Raw genomic sequence first — 17,259 nt, forward strand, 5'->3', positions numbered from 1 at the left:
AGTCTTACTCCCTTCTCTGTCTGAACTGGAAATGTGGAGTGCTTATGTACGTACATTGAATTAAGTCATACTGCCTTCTCTGTCTGAACTGGAAATCTGGAGTGCTTATGTACACACATTGTATTAAGTCTTACTGCCTTCTCTGTCTGAACTGGAAATCTGGAGTGCTTATGTACGTACATTGTATTAAGTCTTACTCCCTTCTCTGTCTGAACTGAAAATCTGGAGTGCTTATGTACGTCATACTGCCTTCTCTGTCTGAACTGAAAATCTGGAGTGCTTATATGCGTACATTGTATTAAGTCATACTGCCTTCTCTGTCTGAACTGAAAATCTGGAGTGCTTATGTACGTACATTGAATTAAGTCATACTGCCTTCTCTGTCTGAACTGGAAATCTGGAGTGCTTATGTACGTACATTGTATTAAGTCTTACTGCCTTCTCTGTCTGAACTGGAAATCTGGAGTGCTTATGTACGTACATTGAATTAAGTCATACTGCCTTCTCTGTCTGAACTGGAAATCTGGAGTGCTTATGTACACACATTGTATTAAGTCTTACTGCCTTCTCTGTCTGAACTGGAAATCTGGAGTGCTTATGTACGTACATTGTATTAAGTCTTACTGCCTTCTCTGTCTGAACTGGAAATCTGGAGTGCTTATGTATGTACATTGCATTAAGCACAGTGCAGTTGGTGAGTGATGGTCCATCTTCATTTTCTCATTCAGCTTTTTCGATTTGTTATAAACTACCCTAAATGACCTAGAAATTCACCCATGAAACGTAGTTTTAGAGGCAGACAAATGTCACAAAATACTATTTTTGGTGCTGAAACTTACAATTTTTTAGTCGAATATCATCTCATGTTCCCAGCAAACTGCAAAACACATTCCTAAAATCAGCAGAGCCCTCAGAATCAGAAAAAATGGGCAAGTTAGTCATGGACGCAATTTATTGTCACTCAGGGTATTCCTGTCTTGGAGGTTGAACCATCTGCTCTCCAGACAGTTATTGAGACTTGATCCAGACATATGTATTGGTTGTAGGTCTCTCAAGGTGGTTCTCACATTTACTGTCATGTGTCTCAGCCTTCTCACTCTGGTGTTGCTCACATTTTCAATCAGCATATTGGTAAGTACAAGTTTTTGACCAAAGCACTTGTACCTCAAGCATGTCATTTTCAGACTTTGCTAGTAAAAACTGTTCTGTTTTTTTTTAACACTTCGTTTAACACTTGCTGTTTGTTTTAATTCAAAGTCTAAGTGTGACTAAATGTTAACTGGTGTATATACTGGAAAAACTGTTTTTTACGTGCTCTTGTGTTTTTGGTTAACGTCATATTTTTTTTTTTCTTTGCAGAAAACAAATAACAAGCTGTTTGGACTTTTCAACAAGTTTTCTGAGCTGATATCTGAAAACTATGGGTTTCGACTTGGTTTAAGTCTCTTCACCATCACACTGGTCCTGACGCTCAGTGTTATCACTATAGTAAGACTCTAATCCCATCATGGTAACATTTGGCCTACCAGCAACCGTGATCAGAATACAAACACTTGACATGTATTCTGTATCACAGTCATTGCAGAGTGATTAAGACTGATTGATGACTACACCTTCAAAATTATCTCTAGCCAATCAGAAAGAGTGCTAAAAATAGCTCAGTTAGGGCAGACACCATGTCCGACAAGATGCTTGTTTTTCTATTGTCTTTGACAAAGAATGTGTTGGTTCAGTCTCATTGTCAGACTGAGAGCCTCTAGTAAAGATTCCCCCCACCTCTGATGTTGTTTGGGTCCATCTGACAATAACTGTAAGAGGTCAGAAGTGACCATATGTCTGTCTGTGTGGTCTTACATGAAGTTTGAAATTTAATACTTGCTTTATACTAGAATGACATAAACCTGGTATATTTGATATTGCTCTGTGAGTGAAACTGTGTGCATGACATGTGGGAAACTTGTTTGTCAGCCTGTGTATTATCTGTTCCAGACTGACTGTACGTCATCTAATATCCCCCTGTCATCAGCTAATGCAACTGTTCAGCCTGGAACTGCTAGCTGTGATTTCATACCTGTAAGTATAAATACCTGTAAGTTTATTTATGGCCATACAAATACTGAATGAAGAAGGCAGTCTCATTCTAGTAGCATTCACCTGTTTCATCACCCTAGAGGGTTATGCTGCCTTTGTACAGTGCAGTTTGTAACAGTCGATCTTAAGGAAACAGTTTCCAGCAGGAACATGGATGTTTTTATATTAAAAGAAGCTTCATGTGTTTCTGTTGTTTTTTGGGACATAAAGTCAGATATTTTCAGATTTCATAATCTTGGAAATTAGTTGATGTTATATATTATCAGTCATTACCTGCTTAATCTGCTTTTATAGCAGTTTGGTATTATAATTACCTAGATGGAAAACTTATCTGATGATAATAAGCTGTGAATGATGTGTATCGTGTCTAACGTTCGCTCTAGACCACTCGTCTTCCACCCGTTTTGTGCACATAATGTACATAAGGCATCTGTATGTCAGGCTGGGTAAGGCTCACAAGTAACTGGCCACATGTTGGTGTTTATACCCAGGATATTGCTCCGCCTGTATGTCAAGCTGGGTAAGGCTCACAAGTAACTGGCCACATGTCGGTGTTTATACCCAGGATATTGCTCCACCTGTATGTCAGGCTGGGGAAGGCTCACAAGTAACTGGCCACATGTTGGTGTTTATACCCAGGATATTGCTCCACCTGTATATCAGGCTGGGGAAGGCTCACAAGTAACTGGCCACATGTCGGTGTTTATACCCAGGATATTGCTCCACCTGTATGTCAGGCTGGAGAAGGCTCACAAGTAACTGGCCACATGTCGGTGTTTATACCCAGGATATTGCTCCACCTGTATGTCAGGCTGGGGAAGGCTCACAAGTAACTGGTCACATGTCAGTGTTTATACCTAGGATATTGCTCCACCTGTATGTCAGGCTGGGGAAGGCTCACAAGTAACTGGCCACATGTTTGTGTTTATACCCAGGATGTTGCTTCACCTGTATGTCAGGCTGGGGAAGGCTCACAAGTAACTGGCCACCTGTCGGTGTTTATACCCAGGATATTGCTCCACCTGTATGTCAGGCTGGAGAAGGCTCACAAGTAACTGGCCACATGTCGGTGTTTATACCCAGGATATTGCTCCACCTGTATGTCAGGCTGGGGAAGGCTCACAAGTAACTGGTTACATGTCGGTGTTTATACCCAGGATATTGCTCCACCTGTATGTCAGGCTGGGTAAGGCTCACAAGTAACTGGCCACATATCGGTGTTTATACCCAGGATATTGCTCCACCTGTATTTCAAGCTGGGGAAGACTGACAAGTAACTGGCCACATGTCGGTGTTTATACCTAGGATATTGCTCCACCTGTATGTCAGGCTGGAGAAGGCTCACAAGTAACTGGCCACATGTCGGTGTTTATACCCAGGATATTGCTCCACCTGTATGTCAGGCTGGGGAAGGCTCACAAGTAACTGGCCACATGTTGGTGTTTATACCCAGGATATTGCTCCATCTGTATGTCAGGCTGGGGAAGGCTCACAAGTAACTGGTCACATGTCAGTGTTTATACCCTAGGATATTGCTCCACCTGTATGTCAGGCTGGGGAAGGTTCACAAGTAACAGGCAACCTGTCGGTGTTTATACCCAGGATATTTCTCCACCTGTATATCAGGCTGGGGAAGGCTCACAAGTAACTGGCCACATATTTGTGTTTTATACCCAGGATATTGCTCCACCTGTGTGTCAAGCTGGGGAAGGCTCACAAGTAACTGGCCACATGTCGTGTTTATACCCAGGATATTGCTCCCACCTGTATGTCAGGCTGGGGAAGGCTCACAAATAACTGGCCACATGTCGGTGTTTATACCCAGGATATTGCTTCACCTGTATGTCAGGCTGGGGAAGGCTCACAAGTAACTGGTCACATGTCGGTGTTTATACCCAGGATATTGCTCCACCTGTATGTCAGGCTGATGAAGGCTCACAAGTAACTGGCCACATGTCGGTGTTTATACCCAGGATATTGCTCCACCTGTATGTCAGGCTGGGAAGGCTCACAAGTAACTGGCCACCTGTCGGTGTTTATACCCAGGATATTGTTCCACCTGTATGTCAGGCTGGAGAAGGCTCACAAGTAACTGGCCACCTGTCGGTGTTTATACCAGGATATTGCTCCACCTGTATGTCAGGCTGGGGAAGGCTCACAAGTAACTGGCCACCTGTCGGTGTTTATACCCAGGATATTGCTCCACCTGTATGTCAGGCTGGGGAAGGCTCACAAGTAACTGGCCACCTGTCGGTGTTTATACCCAGGATATTGCTCCACCTGTATGTCAGGCTGGGGAAGGCTCACAAGTAACTGGCCACCTGTCGGTGTTTATACCCAGGATATTGCTCCACATGTATGTCAGGCTGGGGAAGGCTCACAAGTAACTGGCCACGTGTCGGTGTTTATACCCAGGATATTGCTCCACATGTATGTCAGGCTGGGGAAGGCTCACAAGTAACTGGCCACCTGTCCGGTGTTTATACCCAGGATATTGCTCCACCTGTATGTCAGGCTGGGGAAGACTCACAAGTAACTGGCCACCTGTCGGTGTTTATACCCAGGATATTGCTCCACCTGTATGTCAGGCTGGAGAAGACTCACAAGTAACTGGCCACCTGTCGGTGTTTATACCCAGGATTATTGCTCCACCTGTATGTCAAGCTGGGAAGACTCACAAGTAACTGGCCACATGTCGGTGTTTATACCCAGGATATTGCTCCACCTGTATTCAAGCTGGGGAAGGCTCACAAGTAAACTGGCCACATGTGGGTGTTTATACCCAGGATATTGCTCCACCTGTATTTCAAGCTGGGGAAGACTGACAAGTAACTGGGCCACATGTCGGTGTTTATACCCAGGATATTGCTCCACCTGTATTTCAAGCTGGGGAAGACTCACAAGTAACTGGCCACATGTGGGTGTTTATACCCAGGATATTGCTCCACCTGTATGTCAAGCTGGGGAAGACTCACAAGTAACTGGCCACATGTTGGTGTTTATACCCAGGATATTGCTCCACCTGTATGTCAGGCTGGGGAAGGCTCACAAGTAACTGGCCACCTGTCGGTGTTTATACCCAGGATATTGCACCCCCTGTATGTCAAGCTGGGAAAGACTCACAAATAACTGGCTACATGTTGGTGTTTATACCCAGGATATTGCTCCACACATAAAACTGACTGGCATAGCCACCTACATGTATCAGTACACCAATTTTGACTGTGGTAATAAACAAGGCTCAAACAACCTCCATGGGGAATGTCACTATTAATCTGTTAAAGGGATCCTATATTGTGTGTACTTTCAGTACTTTGTCAGCTGTTGTCAACTTTCCCTGATGGCTTGTGGAGTATTTCTGCGTCTCAGTTTTATCATCAAGTTTGCCATCATGGCCTTTGCTGTCCTGCTATTCAGCCTTGGTATCCACACCATCTACAGTACAGCCTTCATCATGTATACCTCAGTCAGTGTGGCCACACAGGGTAGGTACACTTCATTGTGTAAACGGGGGCCTCCATTGCCGAGGGGGTTAGCATGCCAGATGGCGCAATGACCCAGGAGCCTCTCACCAATGCTTTCACTGTGAGTTCAAGTCAAGCTGATGCTGGTTTTCTCTTTTGGCAAGGGCCTGGTAGCAACCTGCAGATGGTTGTGGATTTCCCCTGGGGTCTGCAAGGTTTACTCCCACCATAATGCTGCCTGCCGCCGTATAAGTGAAATATACTTTAGTACGGCGTCACATGAATAAATAAATTTAGTATGTAAATAAACAGGGGTGCAGGTTCTGACGCTGGACAAAGAATTTTACATTCTCTGCTCACACAATTCATAGGGCATTGTTGACAATGCAATCAGTGAAAGTTGTAAGGCTATTTTCACAGCCGATGTACATTGAACACCAATTGCTTTTAGGCTGACATAGTGTGCTTATCTGTATGTCATATGTGGCAAAGGACATGTAGCAAGAAGAATGGTAACCCAGCTGTGCAATGAATTCACAAATATGACTACATATAACCATTGGTGAGATGTGGAGGTTTATTAGAAACCATCAACAAGCCATCAACAAAATATGACCAGTTTTTTATTTGCATAGCAGGTACATACCAGTACATGTCCACATCAGCATTTTGAGATAGGATTGCTAAATTCAGAAATCTTTAGACACTACTAGAGACACTCATTGGTAAATGAATTGACATGAAACTAACTGTTGACAGGTGTGACTTAACACTACAGACCAGGTCTACTCTCTACCTGCTGGTGCTGTTCGTCACACTTCACCTGCTAGACAGACAGGTGAGTCTTCATAACACTACATTTTCTAGTTAGAGAGGTGAGTCTTCGTAACACTACGTCTGCTAGACGGACAGGTGAGTCTTCATAACACATTGTCTGCTAGACGGAGAGGTAAGTCTTCATAACACTACACCTGCTAGATATAAAGGTGAGTCTTCATAACACTACACCTTTGAGACAGGCAGGTGAGTCGTCATAACACTACACATGCTAGACATACAGGTGAGTCTTCATAACACTACACCTGCTGGACAGACAGGCGAGTCTTCATAACACAGCATATGCTAGACAGACAGGTGAGTCTTCATAACACTACACCTTTGAGACAGACAGGTGAGTCTTCATAACACTACACCTGCTAGACAGACAGGTGAGTCTTCATAACACTACACCTTCTAGACAGACAGGTGAGTCTACATAACACTACACCTGCTAAACAGACAGGTGAGTCTTCATAACACTACACCTGCTAGATAGAAAGGTGAGTCTTCATAACACTACACCTTTTAGACAGACAGGTGAGTCTTCATAACACTACACCTGCTAGACAGACAGGTGAGTCTTAATAACACTACACCTGCTAGACAGACAATTGAGTAAATTTTAAATTCCCACCCAATCTCAAGAAGAAATGAAACAGAAAATGTTGGATTTGATTTTTATATTTCTCACTCCAAATAAACTGTGAAGAAAATAAAAGTTTGGACAAATGGATACACTGAAGGATGCATAAAATTTTATTTGAATCATAAAGCAGAACTTATCACAGTCTTTGTTACCAGCAGGTATGTACTAGCATGTGCCTAAGACAGTCAGGTGGTGAGATTTTCAAGCATCCTCCCTCTTTGTGATCTCTGTTCCACAGCTAGAGTTTACCTATCGCTTGGATTTTCTGTGGAAGTGGAAGTCGCGGAGTGAGATTGCCCAGGTGGAGCTCATGGGGTCGGTCAGTAAGACACTGCTGGAGAATGTGCTGCCGAGTCATGTGGCAGAGCATTACCTGAAGAATGTCAGCAAGTCAGAAGTGAGTGACAGCACACCTGTGTGGTTATAGTATGATACACTTACATCTACCAGTGCAGGTTCTCTTTTTTATTGCTGAGCTAAGTTTGATTTAGTTAATTACTGAATTTCTCCAAAAGTTTTAATTAGCATTTTTCAAGCGACACGTTATGATTAATTCATCCACCTTATAGGTCCATTTTAAAGGTGGTTTTTTGGTGAGGTTTGATTCATCCACCTTATAGATCCATTTCAGAGGTGCTTTTCTGGTAAAGTTGAATTAATTTCTTAAGTGTTGACACCAGAAGCATCATTCTAAGGCCTCCCTGTTCTCCTTGAAACTGCATTTTTAGATTCCTAACTTTAGATGAAATGCAGTGTTTGTTTGTTGTTGTAATGCCATAATCTAGAATGATTCACCTATAAGATGGCAGTGAGATTTGTAAGTGGAGGAAATTTGATTTGATGGGATAAACCACAGACCACCTGTAGATGAAAGAAAAAGTTATATTCAATAAGGCTAAAAGGGGTCTTCCTTGGCTGAGATGGTTAGCGTGATACTGCGACGCAGTTACCTCCTTAATACATGGGAAGATCCCCGAGCAACCTTCAGATGGACCGGGGCTCTGCCCAACTTCCTTCCACCGTAATCCTGGCCCCCGTCACGTAATTGATGTATTCATGTGTATGGGATAAAACACCAATCAAATAAATCAATACATAAATAAAACTAAAGAAGTAGGAGCTTTAATGCTGATGTTGTTCACCACTTACTGGTATCACTTAATACCCCACAGATGAGAGTGGCAGAAAAGTCTGGAAAAGAACCCTGTTGATAGTACAATAATAACTCAGATTAGACATGATATGGTAAAATATATCCAATGAATGTACAAGCCACTTAGTTGGTTTAAAGCCATGACCTTTTGGGTTCGTAGCCTGATGTGCTTCTGCCTGCACATGTTGGCCCAGTTTTAGACACACGTTACAATAAGCTCACTGTGAAATCCCAGTGGGTGTGATTGACATTGACATTTAATGGTAAATTGTATAATGACACTGGTTTTGTTGTTCTCAGAGCCTGTATCACGAATACTACAGTTGCGTGACTGTCATGTTCGCATCAATACCCTCATTCAAGGACTTCTATCAGCAGACGGCTGCCAATAAACAGGGGCTGGAGTGCCTGCGTGTTCTTAACGAGATCATAGTTGCATTTGATACTGTAAGTGCATATCTAGATGTTAACAGCGTGGTTTTTCTGACAGATAGCATTTACGCTTTGAACACTGAGGACGGTTTTGTAGCGTCTCTATTCTTGAATTATTTTTATGAGAAAATTTTAGTTGGCAGGATGATATTGTATTGTTAAGTGAATGTTCTTATGGTGGTGAAGAGTAAAGAGGGTTTTTAAAAGCCATGGTGAGCAACATTAGACTTATATCATGGCAATTGGGTAGGCCCCTGTGTGGTTTTTAGGAAACTGAACATAACACTACCACTTTGACGAAGAATCGTCAGTGTTACAGGTGAACCTGGCTAATTAATATACATGTGCCTGGGCACTTGTTTGTGTCTATGGAAGTTAAAATTTTTGTTAACTTGGTGAACCTAATATATTGCTTTCCCAGAAGGCCACAAACGCTAGCTAGCTAGGCAAAAGTGTTGAATTGTTTGAAACTGACTACTGCTGGCTGTGTACATGTACTTTGACTCCATTTCACAAAAATTCCCAAAATTTCCATTTATAAGCAGTTCACTCAAGTTCTCAATCCCTATGCACATGTAGTTTTTGACTTGAGTTTTTTTTTTCCAAGAAACACTCTGAGTTTCTCCGAAAAAAAAAAAAAAAAAAAATACAGACTTTGTCTGCATTTTACTCCATTGTGGAAGGTTGGAGTTTGGTACACTGTGGCCTGCAGCTTGAGGTGATTTCTCAAGGTAGATGTACCTGGTGATTTGTTTGATCAGTTTCCTTGAAGCATAAATTTCTTTTCATTTTTCTATCATAGTTGTAGCTATCGGTTAAACCAGAGAGCCAGCTGGTAAAACTACAGGTATGGTTATGTCAGGATGAAACACCTCATAAAGCCACATATTTACATGCTTTTGTGTGCTGTGTTTTCCTGAAGCTACTGTCCAAATCTGAGTTCAGCTGTGTGGAGAAGATCAAGACAATGGGCAGCACGTATATGGCAGTTACAGGCCTCCACCCCGGGGAGGGAAATGAACAGGTGAGAAAGGGGGTCAGTCTGGACTCTGAAAACTCTGCTGGTATGTCATTATGTACACTAGAGGATCTATTGATGCAGGTCATTCCATGGTGATCTCTACTTCAGAACCTCAAGATGTACCCTGCAGTGGTTTACACCTGTTTTGTGGTTCATCTGTTTTGTGGTTCAGAACCACTCAGGCTGGTGAATGCCTGTGTATTATACACTTGTGTCTTCTGAGGAAGAGATAATACAGGGATGTGTGTGAATATTCTGAGGTTTCAAACATTTTGAATATTTGCAAATTCAGAGGACTATTGTTTTTTTTCTGGCCCACCTGATGTAAACAAAAAAACATAACCATGGTAATGCTGACTTTCATAGTCTCGGGATATTAAATAATGCCATGATATTAAGTAAGAAAACCTCAAAACTTAACACATGGGCAAGATGCTACTGTGCACCTTGAGACATTGTTTCTGTTTTGTTTTTTGTTGTTTTCTGAATGAGACCTATTAATTACAAATTTAAAGTATAATAAGATTTTAATATTTAAATGTTGTTCCACTTTTAGACCACTGATTAGTTATCAAATGTTATGACATGATAATAAGTCACTTTCGCATTTCAGAAGGCCACCATTTTTTTAAAAGAAATGTCACGAGATCTGGCAGTATACAGGAGCTGGGTGCTAATTTTCACTCAACAGACTATGTTTTTTACCTAGGGGCCGCATGCTTACAACATGAAATATCTCTCAGTGAAATTTTGCATTGGAACTCGTGACCCCATTCGCAGTAACTAATGGTAAAAACAACAGAGAAACTGAAAATGCAGAGTAAAGAGTGTTACATTGAAATCTGGCAGTTTTACTTTCCTTGAAAAGCAGAAATTTTAAAGGTCATTGTGCGTGAAAGGGTGTTAATTTGATCATGGCTGCTCTGTTGTGGCGAATGTAGTGGTGCGTGTCCCAAAATGCGAATGCTGCTTATTGGTCTGTTTTTGTTTTTACTAGGTTATTACAGACACTACCCTAATTCCTCAACCTTTTCTCATAAAAAAGCAACTTTCAGTGCAATTTATGCACACTTTAAATTTGATTTTGGAGACAGAACTATATTGATTGAATTGGCCTTCAAATTTCAGGGCTTCACAAAAACTATAATTTTATCAATCTACACAGAGTAACGCCTTCAGAATATGCTTGAATATACACCTTGCAAACATACGAAAATGTTGAAGAATGACAGTAATTACCAGAACGTCTGTTTCATGACTTGTGTATGTCTTGTATCAATGAAGCTACTGTACATTCTGTAGGCTTCAGTATAATTATTTATTTAAGACGAATTAGATTAAAAAAGCCCAATTTCTCCACTTTTCTGCAATATGCACAAACTCATGACTCATGACAAACTCTCTGAGAATGCATATATTAACTTTCATGATTTGTGCAAGATTGAAACTAATGATAAAAAATTAATGATTGCATAAAAAAAAAAACAGAAAATACCACCTTCAAGATGTTGAAGGTGGTATTTACTGAAAGAGGATAAGTTGATCATTACAGAAAAATGGGTTCAGTTTGAATTGGTTAAACTGGAACTTGATGAGATTCTCCGGTATAGGCACATGAGATTTCTTTGTTTCTACATTGTCAGGACTGTGTAAAGAATGAGCAGGATAAGTTGATCATTACAGAAAAATGGGTTCAGTTTGAATTGGTTAAACTGGAACTTGATGAGATTCTCTGGTATAGGCACATGAGATTTCTTTGTTTCTACATTGTCAGGACTGTGTAAAGAATGAGCAGGATAAGTTGATCATTACAGAAAAATGGGTTCAGTTTGAATTGGTTAAACTGGAACTTGATGAGATTCTCCGGTATAGGCACATGAGATTTCTTTGTTTCTACATTGTCAGGACTGTGTAAAGAATGAGCAGGATAAGTTGATCATTACAGAAAAATGGGTTCAGTTTGAATTCATTAAACTGGAACTTGATGAGATTTTCCGGTATAGGCACATGAGATTTCTTTGTTTCTACATTGCCAGGACTGTGTAAAGAATGAGCAGCATGTGCTTACCATGACGGAGTTTGTCTTCACCATGATGGACCAGCTGGAGGATGTCAATAAGGACACATTCAACCAGTTCAAACTCAGAGTCGGTCAGTTCCGTTAAAACCCTGTACTTGCTCACTGTCATCTGAGGCCCAGTTTAGCAATTACTTGGCATTTAAATTAAGGATGCAGTGTTATACATAAGTATTCTCCTTTTAGCCAGTAAACCGGAAACCTCTGTAGCCTTTTGTTAAATCAGGGTGTAGCAGATTGTTACAGCTTCATATAAGTATGCTTCAAATGGTTTTATTTATACTATCCTGATGAAGACTAGGTTTAACATGCGTGGAGTTTCTGGCCTTTAGAAAGTACATCAGACATCATTATGCATTTTAATTCTAGGCACCATGTACCAGTACTTTAATTACTACTGAGTGAAGCAGTGCATACGTCCCTGTAAACTGCTACAGCTACTCTCTAAGACTTCTGGTGATGCCCATTGTGTACCTACATATTTGTCAGCCTAGTGTGATTATCCACTCGTCAAGTATGATGTGGTAATAAGCACGTCAGGTGTCAGCTGACCGATCAACTCACTTGTGAGTCATACCCTCCAAACGTGTTCCCATACCAGCTTGTTTGCTTGTCATGCTGTTAACTTGCTGGGCAAAACAGGTCATCAGATATATTAAGTTTTCTTTTTCCAGATTATTTTGATTGACAGCGATCATTGGTCAGTTACTGTGTTTTGATGCACACAGGTATCAACCATGGCTCGGTGATAGCTGGGGTGATTGGTCCATGTAAACCACAGTTTGATATCTGGGGTGATACTGTGAATGTGGCCAGTCGAATGGACAGTTGTGGTCAGTCAGGAAAACTACAGGTGAGCATTACACGTCTATGTAGTCAGTCAGGTAAACTACAGGTGAGTACTCCAGGTGTGTGTGGTCAGTTAAATGGTCAGCTGTGGTCAGTTACGTAAACTACAGGTGAGTGGTCCAGGTGTGTCTGGTCAGCTGTGGTCAGTCAGGTAAACTACAGGTGGAGTAGCACAGGTGTGTGTGGTTAGTCAGGTAAACTACAGGTGAGTAACAGGTGAGCAGTACAGGTGTGTGGTCAGTCAGATGGTCAGCTGTGGTTAGTCAGGTATACTACAGGTGAGTAACAGGTGAGTAGTTCAGGTGTAAGATCAGTCAGATGGTCAGCTGTGGTTACCCAAGTAATCTACAGATGAATAGTGCAGCTGTGTGTTCAGTCAGATGGTCAGCTGTGGTCACTCAAGTAAACTACAGGTGAGTAGCACAGGTGTGTGGTCAGTCAGATGGTCAGCTGTGGTCACTCAAGTAAACTACAGGTGAGTAGTACAGGTGTGTGGTCAGTCGAATGGTTTAGCTGTGTTCACTCAGGTAACCTACAGGTGAGTATTACAGGTGTGTGGTCATTCAGATGGTCATCTGTGGTCACTCAGGTAAACTACAGGTGAGTAGTACACGTGTGTGTTCAGTCAGATGGTCAGCTGTTGTCACTCAGGTAAACTACAAGTGAGTAGTACAGGTGTGTGGTTATTCAGATGGTCAGCTGTGGTCACTCAGGTAAACTACAGGTGAGTAGTACAGGTGTGTGGTCAGTCAGATGGTCCGCTGTGGTCTGTCAGGTAAACTACAGATGAGTAGTAGAGGTGTGTGGTCATTCAGATGGTCAGCTGTTGTCACTCAGGTAAACTACAGGTGAGTAGTATAGGTGTGTGGTCAGTCAGATGGTCAGCTGTGGTCAGTCAGGTAAACTACAGACGAGTAGTACAAGTGTGTGTGTGGTCAGATGGACAGCAGATTAAGACTTCCTGGACACCTTGTTTGTGATGACATGCTGTCTGTCTTTTGACTTGTCAAGAAATGCATGCAAATAACAAACAAATAGACATGCTTTCTTGTTGCTCTATGGGGCTATATTTATGTAGAAACATAGCCCTATATGCAAGCATTGACTTAGGCCTACCCGGCACCCCTGGGTTTTGAGTGTGCTGTCCTCAACATACTATTGTCCGCCGTCTGATGTGATTGTCCGCCATCTGATGTGATTGTCCGCCGTCTGATGTCGTTGTCCATAATTCCTGCCCATTTCTGCAGCCAGTATATGTCACTGTAGTGATATGCTTCAGCTAGCAGGCTTGCACAGGACCAAAAATCCTCTGTGCATGTGACCAATAAGCATCACCTGTCATCCATGAGACATGTTTGAAATTTGCTTGGCAACACTCCAGACTTGCCAACTTCTCCCGTTACCCCATATGGAGGCCTGCATGGAAAAAGTCGAAGGTGCGGCTGGCAGTATCTGAGTATTGCCGTCCACGGCTGTCAAAACATGGAGGATGACCTGTGTTTGCCATGTACACCGGGGAGATTTGGACCAAGGGCATTTCCAAGGTGAAGCACATCACTAAACTGACATACATCGGACGCAGAAATGGACAGGGGATTACAGACAACCAGGTCATACAGCGGACGACAAGAGTATGCTGAGGAGAAAACACTGAGAAGCCAGTAGTGAAGGCTAAATGCCTGCACATAGGGCTGCGTTTGTGCAGGGTAAATACCTGCACATAGGGCTGTGTTTGTGCAGGGTAAATGCCTGCACATAGGGCTGCGTTTGTGCAGGGTAAATGCCTGCACATAGGGCTGGGTTTGTGCAGGGTAAATGCCTGCACATAGGGCTGCGTTTGTGCAGGGTAAATGCCTGCACATAGGGCTGTGTTTGTGCAGGGTAAATGCCTGTATATAGGGCTGTGTTTGTGCAGGGTAAATGCCTGCACATAGGGCTGTGTTTGTGCAGGGTAAATGCCTGTATATAGGGCTGTTTTTGTGCAGGGTAAATGCCTGTATATAGGGCTGTGTTTGTGCAGGGTAAATGCCTGCACATAGGGCTGTGTTTGTGCGGGGTAAATGCCTGCACATAGGGCTGTGTTTGTGCGGGGTAAATGCCTGCACATAGGGCTGTGTTTGTGCGGGGTAAAACCTGCACATAGGGCTGTGTTTGTGCAGGGTAAATGCCTGTATATAGGGCTGCATTTGTGCAGGGTAAATGCCTGTATATAGGGCTGTGTTTGTACATAAACATAGCCTGATAGAACAAGATTTCTTATTTACTTTTCATATTTTGTTTTTTAATTTTATTTTGTAGGTTCCAGAAAAAACTGCTGTGATTCTTATAAATGCTGGCTACCCTTACCAGTGTCGCGGAGAGATAAAAGTGAAGGGGAAAGAACCAATGAAAACTTATTTTGTGTTCCCAAAGTGAGAAGGCTGGCTAATACCATGAGTGGAGAAATATGCAGATGGTGAACAGAAGAGGAAATCTGTTTACTTAAGGAGTGGAGAAATATGCAGATAGTAAACAGAAGAGGAAATCTGTTTGTAAAGGAGTAGAGAAATGTGGAGAAGGTAAACAGAAGAGGAAATCTGTTTGTAAAGGAGTAGAGAAATGTGCAGATGGTAAACAGAAGATTAAATCTGTTTGTAAAGGAGTAGAGAAATGTGCAGATGGTAAACAGAAGAGGAAATCTGTTTGTAAAGGAGTAGAGAAATACACAGATGGTAAACAGAAGAGGAGTGGAGAAATACGCAGATGGTAAGCAGAAGAGGAAATTTGTTTGTAATGAGTGGAGAAATACACAGATTGTAATCAGAAGAGGAGTGGAGAAATACGCAGATGGTAAACAGAAGAGGAGTGAAGAAATACACAGATGGCAATCAGAAGAGGAAATCTGTTTACTTAAGGAGTGGAGAAATATGCAGATGATGAACAGAAGAGGAAATCTGTTTGTAAAGGAGCGGAGAAATTCACAGATGGTAAAGAAAAGAGGAAATCTGTTAGTAAAGGAGTGGAGAAATACGCAGATGCTAAACAAAAGAGGAAATCTGTTGTAAAGGAGTGGAGAAATATGCAGATGGTAAACACAAGAGGAATCTGTTTGTAAAGGAGTGGAGAAATACACAGATGGTAATCAGAAGAGGAAATCTGTTTACTTAAGGAGTGGAGAAATATGCAGATGATGAACAGAAGAGGAAATCTGTTTGTAAAGGAGTAGAGAAATGTGGAGAAGGTAAACAGAAGAGGAAATCTGTTTGTAAAGGAGTAGAGAAATGTGCAGATGGTAAACAGAAGATTAAATCTGTTTGTAAAGGAGTGGAGAAATATGCAGATGATGAACAGAAGAGGAAATCTGTTTGTAAAGGAGTGGAGAAATTCACAGGTGGTAAAGAAAAGAGGAAATCTGTTTGTAAAAGAGTGGAGAAATACACAGATGGTAAACAGAAGAGGAAATCTGTTTGTAAAGGAGTGGAGAAATATGCAGGTGTTAAACTGAAGAGGAAATCTCTTTGTAAAGGGGATAAATTAATTGGCAGATGAAGGAAATACATATAAGTAACTGTGAAGCTGAAGAAGGGATGCATTTGGTGAAGGAATGAATAAATTGACAAACGTCAAAAAGTGTATTTGGCAAGGGAATGGGAAACTACGATGCTAAAGAACAGAACAGTTTAGTAAAGAAATGAGGAAATTAGCAATAATAGAAATACATTTGTCATCAGAGAGAAGGGCAAATATGAAGTTTGAGGACAAAACATGAAAATAAAGGAGTAGAGAAAGCGAGAAATTTAAAGCTCATGAAAGAAAGGAAATGAGCTGACTGAAATCCATTGCAGGCAATTCTTAACAATAAAACTGTAATCTTTATCAGGTGTGTAAAGATGTGTTCTTAGAGTTTAGGGGTTTTATGACTGATTATAAGCACAAGCTAGTGAGACGAGTCATTTTATCTCAGGTGGGGAGTGAACATGTAGGCTGTCTTAATGACTGAGTCTGTACCATTAGGGCAGACCTTATCCAATGGCAGGTAAATCAGTTCTGTGTAATCAGAGTGCACATGTAGACCTACTTAATGACTGACTCTACGATTAGTGCAGACCTTTTCCAATGGCAGGTAAATCAGTCCTGTGTAATCAGAGTGCACATGTAGACCTACTTAATGACTGACTCTACGATTAGTGCAGACCTTTTCCAATGGCAGGTAAATCAGTCCTGTGTAATCAGAGTGCACATGTAGACCTACTTAATGACTGAGTCTGTACCATTAGGGCAGACCTTTTTCAGTGGCAGGTAAATCAGTTCTGTGTAATCAGAGTACACATGTAGACCTACTTAATGACTGACTCTACGATTAGTGCAGACCTTTTTCAGTAGCAGGTAAATCAGTCCTGTGTAATCAGAGTGCACATGTAGACCTACTTAATGACTGAGTCTGTACCATTAGGGCAGACCTTTTTCAGTGGCAGGTAAATCAGTTCTGTGTAATCAGAGTACACATGTAGACCTACTTAATGACTGAATCTGTACCATTAGGGCAGACCTTATCCAATGGCAGGTAAATCAGTTCTGTGTAATCAGAGTGCACATGTAGACCTACTTAATGACTGACTCTATGATTAGTGCAGACCTTTTCAGTGGCAGGTAAATCAGTCCTGTGTAATCAGAGTGCACATGTAGACCTACTTAATGACTGACTCTACGATTAGTGCAGACCTTTTC

The 17,259-nt window shown here is 41.7% G+C and overlaps 1 protein-coding gene across 1 annotated transcript in view; it reads left to right on the forward strand.

Moving 5' to 3' along the window:
- The window catches only part of LOC135465694 (adenylate cyclase type 2-like), a 90,586-nt gene extending 73,990 nt beyond the window's left edge, over positions 1-16,596 (forward strand). The window contains 12 exon segments of the mRNA XM_064743003.1: positions 1,047-1,131; positions 1,360-1,488; positions 1,990-2,073; positions 5,402-5,529; positions 5,532-5,576; positions 6,315-6,393; positions 7,259-7,417; positions 8,474-8,620; positions 9,528-9,629; positions 11,663-11,777; positions 12,432-12,556; positions 14,851-16,596. Of these exon segments, the coding sequence (XP_064599073.1) occupies positions 1,047-1,131; positions 1,360-1,488; positions 1,990-2,073; positions 5,402-5,529; positions 5,532-5,576; positions 6,315-6,393; positions 7,259-7,417; positions 8,474-8,620; positions 9,528-9,629; positions 11,663-11,777; positions 12,432-12,556; positions 14,851-14,967 (1,315 nt within the window). The 3' untranslated portion in view covers positions 14,968-16,596.
- Positions 16,597-17,259: the final 663 nt, after the last annotated feature.

The sequence above is a fragment of the Liolophura sinensis genome, chromosome 5 (assembly GCF_032854445.1).
Source record: "Liolophura sinensis isolate JHLJ2023 chromosome 5, CUHK_Ljap_v2, whole genome shotgun sequence".
Taxonomy (NCBI): domain Eukaryota; kingdom Metazoa; phylum Mollusca; class Polyplacophora; order Chitonida; family Chitonidae; genus Liolophura; species Liolophura sinensis.